The 18055-nt window shown below is 35.4% G+C and overlaps 2 protein-coding genes across 6 annotated transcripts in view; one reads left to right on the top strand and one right to left on the bottom strand.

Annotated features, from left to right (window-relative positions):
- LOC140675395 (uncharacterized) overlaps window positions 1-12938 on the bottom strand; it is a 38920-nt gene extending 25982 nt beyond the window's left edge. Inside the window, exons 1-3 of one of the 5 annotated variants that reach the window (XM_072909840.1) lie at window positions 11521-11813; window positions 11053-11183; window positions 8545-9685 (exon numbers count right to left, since the gene is read on the bottom strand). In XM_072909840.1, the coding sequence (XP_072765941.1) occupies window positions 8545-9500 (956 nt within the window). In that variant the 5' untranslated portion in view covers window positions 9501-9685; window positions 11053-11183; window positions 11521-11813. Of the gene's footprint in view, window positions 1-8544; window positions 9686-11052; window positions 11488-11520; window positions 11814-12484 lie in introns of those variants that run through there. The other 4 variants (XM_072909841.1, XM_072909838.1, XM_072909842.1 and 1 more) reach the window with 4 other exon arrangements.
- An 85-nt stretch (window positions 12939-13023) lies between these two features.
- LOC140675399 (G-protein coupled receptor Mth2) overlaps window positions 13024-18055 on the top strand; it is a 41803-nt gene continuing 36771 nt past the window's right edge. Inside the window, exon 1 of the mRNA XM_072909853.1 lies at window positions 13024-13168. The gene's annotated coding sequence lies outside the window, so the exon portion shown is untranslated. The remainder of the gene's footprint in view (window positions 13169-18055) is intronic.

Genomic DNA, 18055 nt, shown 5'->3' with positions numbered 1-18055 from the left:
CTCTGTCGTATTATTAAAATTTCTAAAATTACTTTCCGAACAAATCTATTTATATTAAAATAGAAAAGAGAATTAAATTTGCAAATTTCTTCGACCATCTTTCTTCGTCATACGAATGCTTCTGTTATGACATATTCGCGTTTCTTGACACCGCCCGGATGGCAACAACGAGGAAGGCGGCGAGACGAGAAACGCTCTCTTGTCGAGGGGAAATGAAAGAACGGCCGTGGGTCGACCAACGCGATACATCCTCATCCTCTCATGCTTTTCGCGATGCTTGTACGATAGCTTCACGCGTCGAGATGATTAACTCTACGATCAAGCGAAAATTAAAATATTCGCAACCGCACGATCGTCTGAACGTTTCGTCATAATTTATATCGATATGCATTTAAACACGCATTTATGCACGCAATATCGCATTTTTATCTCGATTAAAAAAATTATTCTTGCGTTTAATATCGTATTTACTGCGACGACAGTTCGTACACCTGCACTTGGTTAAAATGCACAGCTGCGATTGCATCTTCATAACATCTTTAATATTGACAAATTTTACAAGGACGATTGTTCCAATCAAATTTGAATTTTTTTTTTTTTTTTTTCACGAAAATGCAACGTATTCCTTATTAAATTGCTTTTATATGTTTTGTAAAATTATTTAATTAATAAAATCAATTCTCAATCGACATAAAAAAAATTCTCTTTTCTTTAAGATTTTTTTCTTTCTAAATATTTATGTAAGACACAAAGTGTCTATTAATTAAATAGGGCTATATCTTTTTTTAAATTTTAAGTACGTAATATCGGATTACGAAAAACGTGCATATTTTTATAAATTTTTTAAATCTTTATTTTATATCACCTACAATGTAGTTAAATCTTACAAGCATGTTTCTTTAAGATTATTGGCATCGTCGTTTTTCAAAGTAATGTACCTACTCGAAAGTGCTACCCGATAGTTATTCAAATTTATTTGAAAATAAAAATTAAGACAATCTTTATCTTATCTTATTCAAAGTCCTAACAATCTTTATCTTATCTTATTCAAAGTCCTAATCGTTACTGCATATGTCCCGATGCATAATTCTCATTTCAACATTTTTGTCATAATTGCAAATCATCCTGAAAGTTCTTTGTGTCATTATGTTTATCACTTGATATTTTTTGTTAAATTTTCTTCCCTTTAATTTAGTTTTTACTTTCATTTTTATTTTGAAAAAGAGAAAAAAATTACAAAAGATTACAGATGAAAAAAAGAGACAACACAACCTAACCGGTGCTTTTATAAATCGAAAATAGACTTGGCATTTAGAAAAGAGTCAGATTAAATTGTGAAAAATGATAAACTAATAAAAAAAAAAAAAAAAAAAAAAATTAAAGAAATGCATCCCCAGACTGTTTTATTGTTACCAATTATTTTGACATTTTTTTCGGACCACTCGTTATGCCAGCTAGGGCTGGCATACCGAGACCGTAAAAAACGAAATCTTGGAACCATACAAAAGTATAGAAGTTATAAATGCTATAACCTTTCTTTAACTCTTTCTCTTTCTTCTGAATTACAAACTAATGCGCTTCTTCTGTTTTCTCTTCTCGCCTGCTCTCCCTGTCATCATTGAAAGAATACGAGAGAAAGGGAGATAGATGAAAAGAGATATAGAGAGACTCTGGCTGAGCGCGGAGAGGGGAGGTACCCTTCATCCTTGAGGTGGGGTCCGGCTACCCCGCTGCTACCGCTTCGTCGGGATCAATACCCACCACCCCGACCAAGGTCCAAGCCACCCTCTCCCTTTGCCTGCACTCCCGCTCTGTCTGCCTGCCAAACCTGCCAAGTCGCGCTGGAGTCTCTAGGGAACCACAAGCGACTCTTCTCACAGACTTGCGCGTTTGCGATCTGACAGATCCAAGATCGTTTCTCGATCAGGACGAACAGGTCAATCGTTGGTGGATATTTCGCTTATACGAGCTAGTTTTATAAAACCCTCTTCTCTTTCCGCCCACATTGCAATGGTATGACGCGACGTTAACCTCGCTCGACCTGTTGCTCGCACGATGAAAAAAAGGAGTTTAACTAGTGGTTTAGGTTTCTATTCGAACGAGATACACTCTCGTCATGTATTCACGTGTTGTATATCCATCGGCGTATGCCCTCGAGGGCCTAGTTTCTGCACACCGAGATTATTTACACGTCGATATGGAGAGCACGTGGTGATCCCGAGATCACCTAACGCTGACGGCACACAACGACTCGTGCTACCATTCTCTGTATTACTATCGCAATCGTGTATCACACAACGAAGATATTACTAAAATTAATTAATGACGATACGTCCGATACAACAATGGTATGGTTAGGTATTTATATTCTATTTGGAAATAAAATTCAAATTTCATTTAAATTATAATATCCATGAAATTTATCGTAATTTAAATTAATCCATGCAGTTTAATATCCAGTATTATACAGTTAATAATTTATAACATTGATTTTAATAGCATGGTCATCGATCGGTGATCAATTCGTTGCATTTACGATTTACATACGACGAATTTTAAAACGACAAATGGGACATTTTAATAAAGCATAACTTATATGATATTTATGTGTTAATATTGGCATGAGATGGATCAGGAATCATTTTTCTGCGTTACCTAAAACGAAACGCCGTTCGAAATTTGCGAATACTCTGCTGGTTCTCTTGATGAGATCTATTCAGACTGGGAACCACTAAGGAAGATCTGGTTTCATATTCGGGTTTGACGAGTAACAGATGAAGCTCCGCGTACACGCTTATCTACTTTATAAAATGTAGATAAATTTTCGAAACTTTAAATCCTTTTATTAAAAATAATGTAAACAATGTTTATAAATTTTTTAATTGGTAATTATTGAATATTACAAGGAACGTTTCAAGGAACGTTTAATTTTTCAATCGTGCTTATCCTCAAATAGAACAAATAACAAATTAACAAAAAGAGATAAATAATGAGAATATGCTTTCTTAATCTTTGAAAGCTCTTCCTCGTGATTCCTTATTAGAAAATACGTTTTCAAAAAGGGAAACTGCATGATTATAACAAAGGCTGAAAAAAGATCTATTGGTTTCTTTAGATAACCCATACATCTTATCATTCAAAAGTATGCAATATTCTATCAAAGTTTGTAGATAAAATTATACTTCTCTCGCACAATTATTTTACTAATATATATATTTATAAAAAATTTATATCTTTAAGAAAGATATTGTTTTATACAAATAATAGTGTTTCCAACTTTTGAAAGATAATATATATATATATTTATCATATATAAGTGTATGTATGTATCTAAATAATATATATGATTTGTCACAGGGCCGATAAAAATTTGGCAAATTTACATAGAAACAGAAAAAAACTTTGGAGAATATATCCAGATTTTCTGGTCTCGCTTCGCTTCGGATACCTGCTCTATCTGGCTCTCGTTATAGCGGCAACGACGGCGGCAGTGGTGGTGCGAGAGGGGTCAGAGTCCGCTCGGAGGGCGACGGAATTGCGAAGGGGATCGTCGGAGGGGGCGAGAGAACGAGAGAACGAGAGAGCGAGAGAGAGAGAGATAGAGAGAGCGAGAGAGAGAGAGAGAGAGAGAGAGAGAGAGAGAGAGAGAGAGAGAGAGACAGACAGACAGACAGACAGACAGAGAGAGAGAGAGAGAGAGAGAAAACGGGCTGGAGGGTTGATCCGAGGGTGGTGGCGGCGGCGATGCTGATCGTGACGGTGGGTAGCGATGGCGTTGGCGGTGCTAACGGTTGGTTACCGGCTTGCCGGGGTCTTTGGATCACACACGCCGGATGACGTCACTCTCAGGCGTTACCAGGATACGAGGGATCGGAAGACGAAGAAGACACGGAACATAGTCGCGGAACAATATCTGGATCTTCGCGCGATCAATCACGACAGCGTGTAACGACGTTTTATACCTCGAGGCCGTAAATGTAAATTTCTTAAAAGATGCCGAGAAATAAAGGAGAATTTTCGTCTCGAATTAATATTCCTAAATATTCATTTTTTATTTGTCTAATAATTATATCTTTTTTTTTTTCATCCAGAATTATATTTCTATTTCGAAATTTTCCGAATTTTCTTTCCGTTACACTTGTATATATGGACTGCAAATGTTTAGATAGATAATTCAATTTTTGAAAAACATAAGCCTGAATTATCCATTCAAAGCTCTTCTTTTTTCAGGTAAGTTATTAAGATGCAGATATGTTTTCACATATGTTTTTCACGTAACTTAAAAAGATAAAAGAAGAAAGTGTATTTTGCTTAAACGCTATCTTATTTTACAGCTTCCAAATTTTCATAACAATAAGGCATTATTTCCCAAGGTCATAGAAAAGTTGCAATTTAATATCCTCCAACAAAGTCACCGAAAATAAAAATCTTAAATTTTTTAATATACGGAATAATTACCACGATTATGTTCTGAAAATTTTCGTGTGAATAACCTTGACTCATAAAGGAATACAACGTAAATGCAAATCTGTTGAAACGACTTGTTCGTAATGAGACAACTAAACTCGAGGGAAGACAACCTCTGCAAGTGCGAGGCAACTATACTCCGCCATGATGGTACCGTCACGCACATCCCTCGTGAGCGTGTCACTCTGGCGTACATAACGCAAGCGAGAGAAAGAGAAAGAGAAAGAGAAAGAAAGAGAGAGAGAGAGAGAGAGAGAGAGAGAGAGAGAGAGAGAGAGAGACACACAGACAGACAGACAGACAGACACACACACACACACACACACACACACACACACACACGCGCGCGCGCGCGCGAAAGAGCGATGCAGGATACACACGTACATATATATGTTCGTTCGCGTGTGCGGTCAAACAGAATTCTTCGTCGTCCCTCAACATCTGGTTGCGGTCCTTCGCCCGAGGGAGGGATTACGGACAAAAGAAGACCTTCTCGTTTTCTTTAATATTTCCTGGCTTGGATTTTCAAGAAGCAATTTCTTCGAGTTCTTCGACATTTATCAGTAAAATAAGCTCGATAAAATTGGATAAAAATTTATTGCAACTAAATGCAGCTATAATCTATGCAAATCACACAGGAAAAAAGTCGACTCTCTTTGACTTCCATATATATGTATATATATATATATTCTCTCTCATATAAATACTAAACTCTATTATTAGATTAAATTATCAATCTTTTTATCTTCATCAAAATATTATTGTGTAAAAAAGAACGCATCGAAGATCCAGATGGACGCGGATCGAGTGTGCGGATAGGGTCGGAATAATCGAGTCGAAGGGCTGGCTGGAACAAGCCCTTCCAGCCGGTACCGGAGTGGTTGGTCTCCGGCAGTGACTGCACATAACGACCCTAGCGGTACCGTTTCTATGGTACCGTTCGTGGGGATTAAAACCCCTCTCGCGTCGTCGCGGCCGCTCCACTTTCATCCGACCGGCGCGGCGGCGGCGGCGGCGGCGGCGGCGGCGGCGGCGGCGGCTGCTGCTGCTGCCGCCGCCATCGGGGTGAGACCAGCCTTGGCCTGGGACCATGGAAACTGGATAGCCTTCCCGTGAAACACGCGCGCGCATATATATATATATATATATATATATATATATATATAATATTGGTCGATCGCGCATATTATAATTACCCCGAGTTTCAACTACAATGGTTTCCGAGAAGCACGTGGTAAAATGCCGCTTGATCAATCCATCGATCGATCGAGAAATAAATCGCGCATCGAATGCAAAAGCTCTTTCTTCATATACATGTATATAGAGAGAGAGAGTGTCTTTCGTGACGCAGTACGAATATTACTTGCCAAGGTGATCAAACGTTTTTTTATAAAAATTTATTTAAAATATTTTAATATAAGGAAAAGAAGGAGAGAAAGAAAAAAGCAAGAGAGAAGAGAATATCTAAAAACAATTTTTTATGGTTTTTGTATACTATTAAAAGATACTAAAAAAGACGCAAATACTATTTAATAAACTTTGATTCACTGTAAAATGTTAATAAGTCAAACTGTTCATGGTAAAATGGCGAAAAGACAATGGTCTTTCTGTCCATGTCAGAGAAAAAGTTGCAAGAAAATTGTTTTTAGATGTAAAATATCTAATATAACGATTCTGAATTATTTTACATTTAAGAATGACTGCTCTATAGACTCGATGACAAACAATAAAGAAATGATTTTCAATGCCACGAGTAAAATTCTGTAGGCAATGCCAGCAAATTATTGTCTTCTGTAAATTGGTGAACAGTTAACTGATAAGATAACAGTATCCGATATCAATCGGCACATAATCGCGAATCAAAAGTACGAGACATAATCATAAAATAAATAACTATTATTCCTTATCGCTTTTATACTGTTATTAAATAACTGGCTTAAATGATGACTGTTTGGAAGATGTATTAATTATAGGGAAAAACATATAAAGTAAGTTTAATCCCGGAAATTGTTTACACGTTCGATATGAACTTTTTAGTGGCGATAACCGCGGTATACTAGTTGCTTTTTCCAATATATGTACGTAAGATCGAGGTAACGCCTTGATACCGATAACAACATCATCATAGGCGCAGTATTGCTCATGCGAGGTTACGCTTGGCGTCATCAAAGGCATATTGTCGCCGTTTAACCTTCGTGTCATCGAAGTATTGATAACCGTGGCTACGGCAACTGACAAAATTGTATTTGTTCTTCTCTCTTCCGTACGAAGGACTTATATATCAAGAACGCATTTTTAAAGAAGAAAATATTCCGCGATGTGTCGGAAATAAACGTTCTCCAGTGTCACGCAGATAGAAAGATGATACCAATAAAAGTGTCAAGTAATTATAAAATTTTAACCGTTATAAACGAATTGTTTATGTATTAATTTTCTCCTTTTTCAAAGATTTGCTAATTGTAATTAGAATAACAAAAAAAAAAAAAAAAAAAAAAAAAAAAAAAAAAATAGAATAACAGATTATAAATTAGTAATATATTATTAATAAAATAATATTGAAAAATAATTGTAATTGTAAAATGCATATTGTGTAATTAAAAATGTGATTATAATTTTTATAATTTTTAAAATACAAATATTTCAAGTATGATTACATTTTTTTACTTTTTGTTTTGTGCTGGTATTTTTGAAAGTGATTTCTAAAGCTTTTTAATTTGTTTGTCTTAAATTAAACGGTAAGAATCCCTTTAAAAAATTTTAAAGAATTTTAAGAATTCAGAATAGTCACTATTTAAAGGATGGTCACTAAAGAATTTGTAGTAATGTTATAAAAATTAAATAAAGTGGTAGAAAATTCAATAGAAATATAGTTCTTAAAGACTAGAATTTTAAGAATTTTTTTTAAAAATAGCCAATAAAGAATTTGCACTTACAAACATAAAACAAAGTAAAAGAAAATCTATAGAAAAGAGAGAGAGATTGATAACTAAAAACCTTCTCTATATATGAAAACTATATAAGCTGAAGGAACATAAGTAAATAATTAGATAATTCTATATTCATGATATCAGAAAATGCTATATAAACTTTTTTATGTACTAACAATTTTATGAATCAATGTACCTACACAGTTGAGATTAAATAAAAAAATCTTTCCCTTTTTTTTTTTTGACGCGGTTTAACGTAGAAGAGCATGCGTGTGCTATAGCAAAGATATTTATGATGCAAACACGGAAAAATAAAGGACACTTTCTCGTAGATAAGCGAAGGTTAAAAAAGGAGAGAATACGCTGCAGAAATAGTCATCCTGTTATCGATATCACCGTTTACTTATCATCCCACGGTCAATATTTCGCTCCCTCCGCTCTTTTTTTTTTCTTTTTTTTTTTTTTTTTTTTTTTCCTCTCGTCTTCATCTCTTCTCCCTCTTTAGCCCGGTATCGTTAGTATGCGTTTGCGCGTCCGTCAATGCGCTCGCCACTTATCCCGGTTTTATCGGCTGATAACACCAATCTCGCCCATCATCGTCACAAAGAAGAAAGGAAATATTCGTTATATCCAGAAATATCTTTTAGCGGACGCGACATTGGTGCACCACGGTGCATCGGAAAGAACATATACGCTCTCGATGGCATTGAAATCGCGCAAATAGATTGGCAAACTCTTTTCGCGGCGTTTAGAAAAATTGTTGAACAGTAATTCGAGTAAAAAAAAAAAAAAAAATCAATATTTATAATCTTTCTGATTCTAAATTTTTAAGAGCCGTGGATAATGGTTGAAGCGAAAAAATTTAATATTTTTTCGCGTAAAATTATGCAATCATATCGTGAAACATATTTATTTTTCCCAACTTTTTTTTTAGTTTAAGAAAGAAGAAAAGATAATTATATTTTTAAATTTAAGAGATAAGAAGGCAAGGACAATTAGAAGTGCGAGAATTATTATCGCAAGATAGTGTTTCATTCATATCCGCTCTGCGTTTTTGACCAGCGCATGTACAATGCGCGTGAGTGTGTATAATTAATAATTAATAATTAAATATACTATATTAGTAATAATGTAAATATATAGCACTCACCACTTGATGCTCTTCTTTATGATGTTGCTGACAATCTTCTGCGATTTTCTGGATGATATAACATGGACATCATCAAGCTTCTGTTGTTTCGTTATCTCCATCGTATTCTTTTCGTACATCTCTGGTTGACATTCTTCAGCAATATTATTTTCCTCGTCGGCATTTACCTTCACCGAATTCTCGACCCATTCTACTATGTGATCCTTTTGATCGACCGATAATGCAGAGTCACCTCCAAGTTCTTCTTCGTTAATAAGCTCGCTGATGGTGGTCGGGGAACCAACAATTCCAATCTCCGATTTCTCTTCTGCTCTCATCGAGAAATTTCTCGAATCTCTTTCATCTCTTTCGTCTTCTGTACTTTTTAAGGTTGCGGAAGCAGTATATTTCTCCGAGCTATCCACTGCACTGTCTTCTGGAGTAGTTTCTTCCTTTTTTACCGTCTGCTGATCTTTCTCACTGCTGTCTTCGTCGCTGTCTTTTGCGGTTGTAGAAACGCCAGCAACTTTCTGGAGCACTTCCATCTGCAAATCTCCATGCACGACTTTTAAGATTTCGTTCAGTCTCTTGTCTACGTCGTAGACGCATTTCGCGTCTTCTTGACTGTCAGATCTTGCTTCTGTAGAAGAAAATTCCTTGAGATTCTCTTTCACTTCTGTTTCAATCTTTTCAGGAGAAACATTATCTGGTTTAGTTTCCTCATTAGAATCTCCATTGCAATCAGTTTTGAAAGTACTTTGTTTCTCTTTATCAAGCAAATCTGTATCTTTGACAACTTTCTCATTCTTTACGTCTACATCTTCTTTAGAAGTAGATGCTTTGTCAATGTCTCTAAGTTCATCCTTTTCTTCATCAGAGGAAACTGCTTTATTAGTTGCAGAAGTTGTTGAAGAAATTCCAGACATATCGTTCTTATTCACCGAGAATTTGGTGTCCTCCTTAGTGTTTTCTGCCATTATTATTTGATTCTTTCAGAAATCAGTTTCCCGACATCTTAATCTCAATCAATTTGAACAATAAGCTCTTTCTCAGCATATTAGAGAGACTTACATTGTTTTCACAGATATGTTGCATGGAGTAGAAAGATATATTTTCCTATATCCTTCAAAGACTTTTCTTCCAATTGTGCTCTTTGTGGTTTCTGAAAAATAAAACATTTATAAGAATGACGAATCATAAAACATATATAAAATGTTGCAAAACTATCAGATATTTTCATAATGATAGATTTGTTACACAATATGGACTTTTTCCTTAACAACATTATCAAGAGAGCTAATTATTATATTTTTATTGCAAGTTTTTAATTTTTTTTTCTTTGCAAGCTTCAAATTAAAATTCCATTTTAATTAATTGAAAAAAACTGTAAGCTTTTATTATCTGTTTACCTCTCCAAGTTTCCAAATAAGTTTCGTCTCAATTACTTATAGTTTTAAAATTATTGATGCTTGTTAAAAGAAAATCAATAGAAAAAAGTAAAAATACCTGCCAAAAAGACATTCATTAATTTCAAAACACTTTCTCTAAGAATATGTAATAAAAAAAGTTTATTAAAATAATTCTATTCTCAAAATTATTTTGTAAAATATGTGTCAGTGAAATATCATTCGTAGTGTATTATGACAAAATATATATACACACAAGTATTTTTCCACTTGAATAATTTTTGAATTCTTTTCACAAGACTTATTTCCACAATCATTTCCAGCAAACGAGTATTCGTTACTTGAATAAATTTAAACATGATCATTTGATTTGAGTTCTGGTAAAACCTTCAAGCTCACAAATCATCAGCCTTTATTCTCTTTCACTCATTTTTTATAACTGTCCTTGAACGGGCAACCAGAAAGATTTGTTAGATATAAGAGTTTTTGAAAGGAAAAAACACACGGTTTTGATAGATCAATTTCCAACAAGCCATACAAAGTAAGAGGAACAATACAATACTACATTACACACATTTATTATAAAACAACAATGACAAAAGAAGAAACACAAACTATTCATGATGAAAGATTGTTTATATCGATAAGTGAATTCCCTGCATTATCGAGCCAACTACGAGGTTAGAAAACGTCGAAATATATTACACAAGGACATATTTTACCGCAGTTTCACATAAATGTCGACATTATTCCTCTCGTACACAATATTAACCGCATACGATGAGTTTCTCAAGAAAGACGTTTGACTGCGTAACACGCATAATAATTATCGCGAAACGTCGTTTCACGGCCCAACATTAAAAAAAGAAAAAAAAGTTAAACATACGATATGTTAATAAGCACAATTGTAAACAAATGTTTAAACATTGATCGTCGTTAAAGATTTTCGCTAATAAATTCCGATCGTGTCAAGAATGCTTGACCAAGCTCGACTTTTTGCACGAAACGATGCCCCGACAAGGTTGTCACCATATTCGTAAGCGGAAAATGACAAGTTTTTTTTTTCTCCGCAACGAGATGTTTATTCGAGTTGATAACGACGTAACATATCTGTAAGACTTACGCACGTCTGACAGTAACTTCTTTCGTCCTCTGTATTGAATCTAATCACTTTCTCGCGAAGACGTTCGCCGATTTTGCCTCTCTTCCACCAAAATAATCCGTTCCGATCATCTCTCACAGTCACACTCGCTTCTACAAATTATAGGTTTGTTCATCAGTGTCCGACGAGAAGAAAGCCAGACTTAATATCGCGGCGCGACTTTATTACTTCGATCGTTGCGGGAGCATCTCACGGACGGGTGCGACGGTGCGACGGTGCGACGGTGCGACGTTTCGTAGCGCGCGCACCTAACCTCTATTATTTCATTCAGATTCAGGCGCACCGGCGTCGAGCGTCGAGGCCGACGAGAGACGCGAGGAACACGGGCAAAGGCGTAACGTGGAAGAGAAACGTTCATTTTGATCGAAATCCTTTTTTCGTTTACTTTCTTTTTCTTTTTTTTTTTTTTTTTTTTGATTTTTTACATACCTTGCTTGAGAATTCGCTCTGCGAAAAGTGACGAACGGGAAGTCGGCCGACGGTCAATTCGAGGGACGATGACGATAGCACGAAATTCGCGTCGGAAATGGCAGCGGAACGAACACGGCCCGATCGCGGCGTAATCGACGAGAACGAAACTCGTTGTGAATATAGGGTTCCACGGGAAATACGAGAGCACGTATCAACGCGAAAGCGATATGTCGAGGCTGCTGACCTCACTAAAATTTAGCCATATTGAAATGCGCAGTGGCTCGAGCGAGATAGCGAACAGCGAACGCAGAATAGTTCTGTCTCTTTTTTTTTCGCCTCTCCTTCTCCCACCCACTTTCCCTCCCACTCCCTCTAGTAAGAGTGTATGAATGTACGTACACATGTCCCACTTGCTGTCGCGAGCGGCATCATTTATCCTTGTTTGACTTTCGGTGAACAAGGATGAAATGATCTCGCGAACATTGCGCGACGTCAAGTGGAACGTGCTTTAAAAAAATCTCTTATAAAAATGTCTTGTTAATACATATGCGACATTGACTAATGATACGTTTGTATTTTAAAGTCGATATTAAATACTGATTATTAATATAAGACTTAATAAAGCTTTTACGCATTTTAAAGAATAAGGAGAAGGGCCAAAATTTTCTCTCTCTCTCTCTCTCTCTCTCTCTTTCTGTTTTTTATACAAGAATGATACGTCGAAGCCTATGAAATAAATTAAAAAAATAAAATTGATTGTTCAAATATAATATAATATAATATATTTAATTCAGAAATTCGTGCAAATATAATATATTTAATGGGAGAATTTTACATCTAGAATTTTTTCGAATTTTGAGAGAGGATCTAGCTCTTATTCTAAACTGGATTTATACTCGTTATTACATTAATTCTTTTATTCTCGTACGTATAAATTTATAAAAATATCCAAAAAAGAATAGATCTAAAAAGAGACACTTACCGGGAGAGCTATAGCGACAGTGGCGCTCGTGCCTTTTTGAGTAGTAGTCTAGTTCAATTCGATGTTCCAATAATTGAGAGTGAAGTCGTCGTCATCGGAACAGCCGTTTCGGAACAGAGCGCATTTCATATTCATCGTTGGCAGGAAGATTTTCGCAGGTATATTATATTACATATTTATCGTACATTTATCATAAATATACCTTGAGCCGAGATGTTTCCTACATTGTTTACGTTTTACATTCGCGAGCCTCGTTGATGACATTGTCGCCGGACGCGAATTTTCAAAGTCAATTATATTCGCGTTACCCGAAATATTTATACGTTAGTGAAGTGTACGGAGTACGGAGTCGCATACCTCGCCTCTCGCGCATGCGCTTGACTCACCGACAACATGGCGATCAGCGCCGACGCGAGGCACGTGTCGTTTACAGCGCGCGAACTGTCAATTGTAAACACAGAGATCTGATCAGGTCTGTGATTGTAAATTTGTGCGCGAATCTGTTTCAAATCGAATTGCGTGCTGTTCACAGTCGGACCGAATCGTGTCAGAGTCGAAGACTTTCGAGAGAGAGATGGATCCGGCTGAATCTTTGGAAAAACATCGCGATGATCATCGAACAGAGCGAGTTTTTTTAATCGAAGGCTATTTCGATGCAAATACAGGAAGCGACGATAGTACAAGGTAAGCGGTAATATTTATTTGAGGTAAAATCATCGAGAATGATCGCCAAACTTGCGTCAAAATGCGACCGGTCTGATATCTCCGTGGGGGGGGGGGGGGAATGAGAAGGGGGGAAAAGCTGTCTATATATAATTCATGCGAGAGACACGACTCCTGCGGTGTTCTCGTATATTTACAAATTATTCGTAATTCATAGTCAATAGTAATCATATATATATATATATATATATATATATATATATATATATATATAATATGTATATATCAACAAAATAATATTTTAGTCATTCTTACGTCGCTAATAAAATCTAGAAGCTAAACAGTCACAGGGTCTCGATCATCTAAAAAGTTGGTAGCTGTTGCTTAGCCGCGGGTCCTCAAGTACATTGTTCGCGCTCCCTACAATAACCTAACAATAAATAAACAAGTAGAAATTTATACATTCCCGCGCGCATTAATGACGATTAATGATGATTATGAATGTTGTATGCGCCACATGGTCGTAGATAACGAGATGACATCGACGCTTCTCTCACATTCGGTAAGTCGGGGAACTCTGAGTCGCAAATAAATATTTCTTAATTAATGCTATTTAGATTTGAATACAGAGAATATATAAAATAAAACGTATTATTATATTGATTTTTTTTAACTGTAAAAGAGAAAGTGTTTTAAAGAAAAATTTCTATTTTGCTCAAAGAAAAATATTCTCTCTCTCTCTCTCTCTCTCTCTCTCTCTCTCTCTCTCTCTCTCTCTCTTTCCCTCCCTCCCTCCCTCCCTCTCTCTCTCTCTCTCTCTCCCTCTCTCTCTCTCTCACATTACATTAAAAATTTATACATCCCAGGTTAAAATATTTTCAGCCTTTCATATTATATCACGTATTACTTTTATTTACGCATTTATTATTAGATTTTTTTATACAAGTCGGCCTTGATTTGAGATTTCTGCAATTAATACTTCCTTTCGAAACGGAATGAGGTGAAGGATTAATTGAAATCGATTGCGCGTATTTGAAACAGTTTTTTTTTTTTATCAACGATAATCTTATTCTCGCTGATAATCTTTTGCATAATATCGTCTTACTTAATGACAAAATGAGGACAGAACAGTCGTTGTCTTTATTTTTGTCGCAGTGTAGCGTGCCATGTGATCTGTCATCGTCGTCGTGAATGCCATAGGTATGTATGTATGCTAAAACTGTGGTTTCTCTAACGAGGTCGTCGCGGATACTGCTAATAATCGCGTGCATTTCCGTCGACGATCGTCTCTATGTTATCTACGACCGTAAACGGACGCAAATCGGACACCAAATGCATCATTTCTGTCTCTCGCACATAGCCATTTTAATTATACATCCGGGTTCGATTATGTTCCGGTTAATCCGATACTTCCGTTAACCTGGCTATTATATTCCGTGTTAGTACTTTTATAAAAATTTAATATTTCTAAAATCTATCTTTTTGCACTATATATTTGAGTAATTAATTTTTCATTAATTCTGATACATTTATTTTTGTGCTTGCGATTTGTTAGAAGTGTTTCTACTTTTTGCGGAAGTGGTGTCAGCACATCAATATTACAAGTCAGCATTTTTAATATCAATTTGGTGCTAATTGGTAGAAACAATAAATTTAAGATTAGAATAAAAAATTAGCATTAAATTGGCGTTTGATTTTATTCGAATTTGATTTCTCGTAATGGAGATGCCAAGTTAATGGAAGTATTCGTGATAATTCGTGATTAATTCGTCCTTTACTTTATATCGTAGCTATAAGCATAATAAATGAAAATAAATGAAGGTTTGATTAATTCGATGCGACGACCGATGCTCAATTATTTGCTCGTTTAATTGAATTGTTAACCGTTTGCTCTGATCATATAGCTCTAGCTACGATATAGTCGGCGAAATGGAATTCTGTGGCTCCATGATTTACGCGTTATGTATCCTATAAATACTGTATTATTAAATCTCACAAAGACAGAATAATGCGTTTTATTCCAGGAACAAAATTTGCTTTGAATTAAAATTGAAATTTTCTCTGAAATAATTTTTTACGATCAAATCATAAAAAAGAAAGAGTCTAATATGTACTAATTTGTAATATTATTATATTAAATATATCGCTGTTTAAGAAAGAGAAAATATATGTACATCATTTTTTTTTTTTTTTTTTTTTTTTTTTTTTAAAGAGAAAGTATTGTTAAATGCCAGCTAGTATAACTTTGCGTTCTCTTCTTTACTTTTCATTTTATCTTTTGGAATTTCTTCCGTGCTCTCCGTTTGTAACATACACGATAGAACGTGTTATAAATTAATCTACTCGAAAAATTTACAAACTCGCGGGATACACGGTTCTTGCATGGGACTAGAGAATTTAATTGACCGACGTTAATTCATATCGGTGAGCGACTCTCGCATGTATTCTCGCATGAGAACTGCATCAATTGCAGCGAGCCACACCGCGAGGAATTTCTTTCGCCGTAGTTAGGTATCGGATTTCGACTCCGATAATCGGTATCACTGCGCGATGTCTCGTGTATTCGTGCGTGTCAACGTATGCTGGATACGTCGTTTCGTCTGTAGAGCACGCGCGCGTGAACATCGCGTATAAAGGACCTTTTCCCTACCTAAATGGACTATCTACACGCTTTCGTCGTGGCCCTCCTCTCGCCATTCTTCGCATTTTCCGTATTCGGTTTTTTTTTTTTTTTTTTTAACTACCAAATAGCACCTATTCTCGTCACGCGTAACTGTGTGCAATTAATTTTCATTTCTTTTTATTTTTTCACGCGCTTCAATCCTTTGCGGTCTTTCTAAGCGTGTTATATAACGCAGAGAAAAAAAAAACATACATTGATGTATATACATCGCGTATTTTTTATGTGAAAAAAATTTAGCACATTTAGACATTATTATTGAAAAATTAATTTAACATTTTTCGAGGAAAAATAGATTGTTGTATGATAATTAATAATTGTCGTATTGCAAAGGATCAATGCGCATATCCTTGAATCGTCGAGTTTACACTAGCAACAGAATATTTTTATGCTATAACAATTATTATTTCATAATGCTAGCAATTAGACGAGGATTGCACGTTTATGCAATAAATAGCCAGCGTCCGCGCTAGAATACTCAAGCGTGACTATTTTTGAAACGGTATTTCTGTGATACGTTATTGTGTCTCCGAGGTTTTCCGGTACTCGACGGAAATAGCCGCACGCACACACATGCGAAGTGAATACGATAAGTGAGTCAAATAGCCGTAATCAATTTGATGCTCTTTAATTGTCTATGTAGTATTTCCAGTCGGAACAAACTAGGCAAAACAAATTAGAGAAGAATTGTTCTCAATATTGTCAATTATCGTATTGAATACGTAAGGAGCTAAGAACGAAGATGAGAGAAAGAAGAAAAAACATACGATAGTGTAAACTAAAGTTATCTCGAGTTTCTAGCTGTAAATTTAATTAACATACGTACTCGTATAGTTTGCTTTTAAAATCATAAATTTTATTAAACTATAACATGTGAAATTATAAATGTACGTGTAACATTTAGGTTGTATCAACAAGTAAATATTAATTGAAAGCGATTAAGACTCCTTTTATGAGTGCGTTATCGCGAGGCAATCTAAAGCGAGGAAGTTGTTTATAAATCGCGTTGCCAATGGACAAAGAGAAAAACGCACGAATTAATTAGGCTAATTAGCAGCATAGAAATGAATAAATTAACTTAAATCCAGTGATAGGGTTTATTTAGGAAAGCGTAACGTTTTGCAAAGTTTAACAAAATTTAATCAGGATGCAACGAGATTTTACGACGAAATTAAAACGAATCAAGTCTCAGAGCTCGAAGAATCTAAACGCATCATCTTTAATTGCGCAGATGAAAATCCATTGCATACTGCTCGTGTAAACTCGGCCCATAAGTCACGGATATAAATTTGATCGTGACGTATTAATTTCTATTTCGCTGGGATCGGGAGATTTATTACGATCGCCGTGACGATGCTGCGAGTAAAGATGAAAAAAAAAAAAAAAAAAAAAAAAAAAAAAAAGTATCGCGTCAATATAATATAGCGTCAAATCGATAACGAACTGTATAAAATAACAAGGATATGATAACAAATAACGTTACGAACAAAAAACCCCATCTCATTATACAATAGAAAATTAAATATAAAACTGCATTTCTTTCTCTAATAAAAATTCAACATGTGCTGCATCGCGTGTTTCTTAGAGACTTTAATACACCCTAGGATTCTTCTAATTCTAATTAAATTAAAAATAAAATTATATCGGTGCGATCTGTTTTTCGCAAACAGTTTTGTTTTACAACTTATGTCTAAATAATTAATAACAAACTGGCAAACGCTTTTTTCGCTTACTACTTTTTACATAAAAAACGAATAACGTGTACGAAACGGAGAAGCCTCATCACGGCGTTCGCGTGTCATTGCACTTGTGTTAAGGGTCTCTACAAAGTTGTGACGATGAGAGAAAATCGCGCAGTTTATATCGTTGAAGCAGTGGTGTAGTCTTATAAAACATTACATCAACGAGTCTACACGAGATACTTTTTTTTTCTTTCGCTGTAATTTCGCCGCGCAAATCAACTGCGTATTAAAGTTCTGATCTGCGACCATATTACGCAGCAATAACTTGCATAATTTTTTCGCAATTGCACGTTTGACGTGTACATTTTTTTTTTCTTTGATAATAGTGACTGGTCCTATTATATGACTTGGCATTGGTTCTGCAAAGATATGAGAGAGAATATAATACGTCTCGTCACAGTACAAAAAGTTTAACAGAAAAATATATTTTCGACCTGAACTCGCTAAGAAGTTTGTGGAGCTCTTTAGTCAAAATACGTTACCCTC

Source organism: Anoplolepis gracilipes, chromosome 17, assembly GCF_047496725.1.
Source record: "Anoplolepis gracilipes chromosome 17, ASM4749672v1, whole genome shotgun sequence".
NCBI classification, from domain to species: Eukaryota; Metazoa; Arthropoda; class Insecta; order Hymenoptera; family Formicidae; genus Anoplolepis; species Anoplolepis gracilipes.
This window is presented reverse-complemented; position numbering and strand designations above follow the sequence as displayed.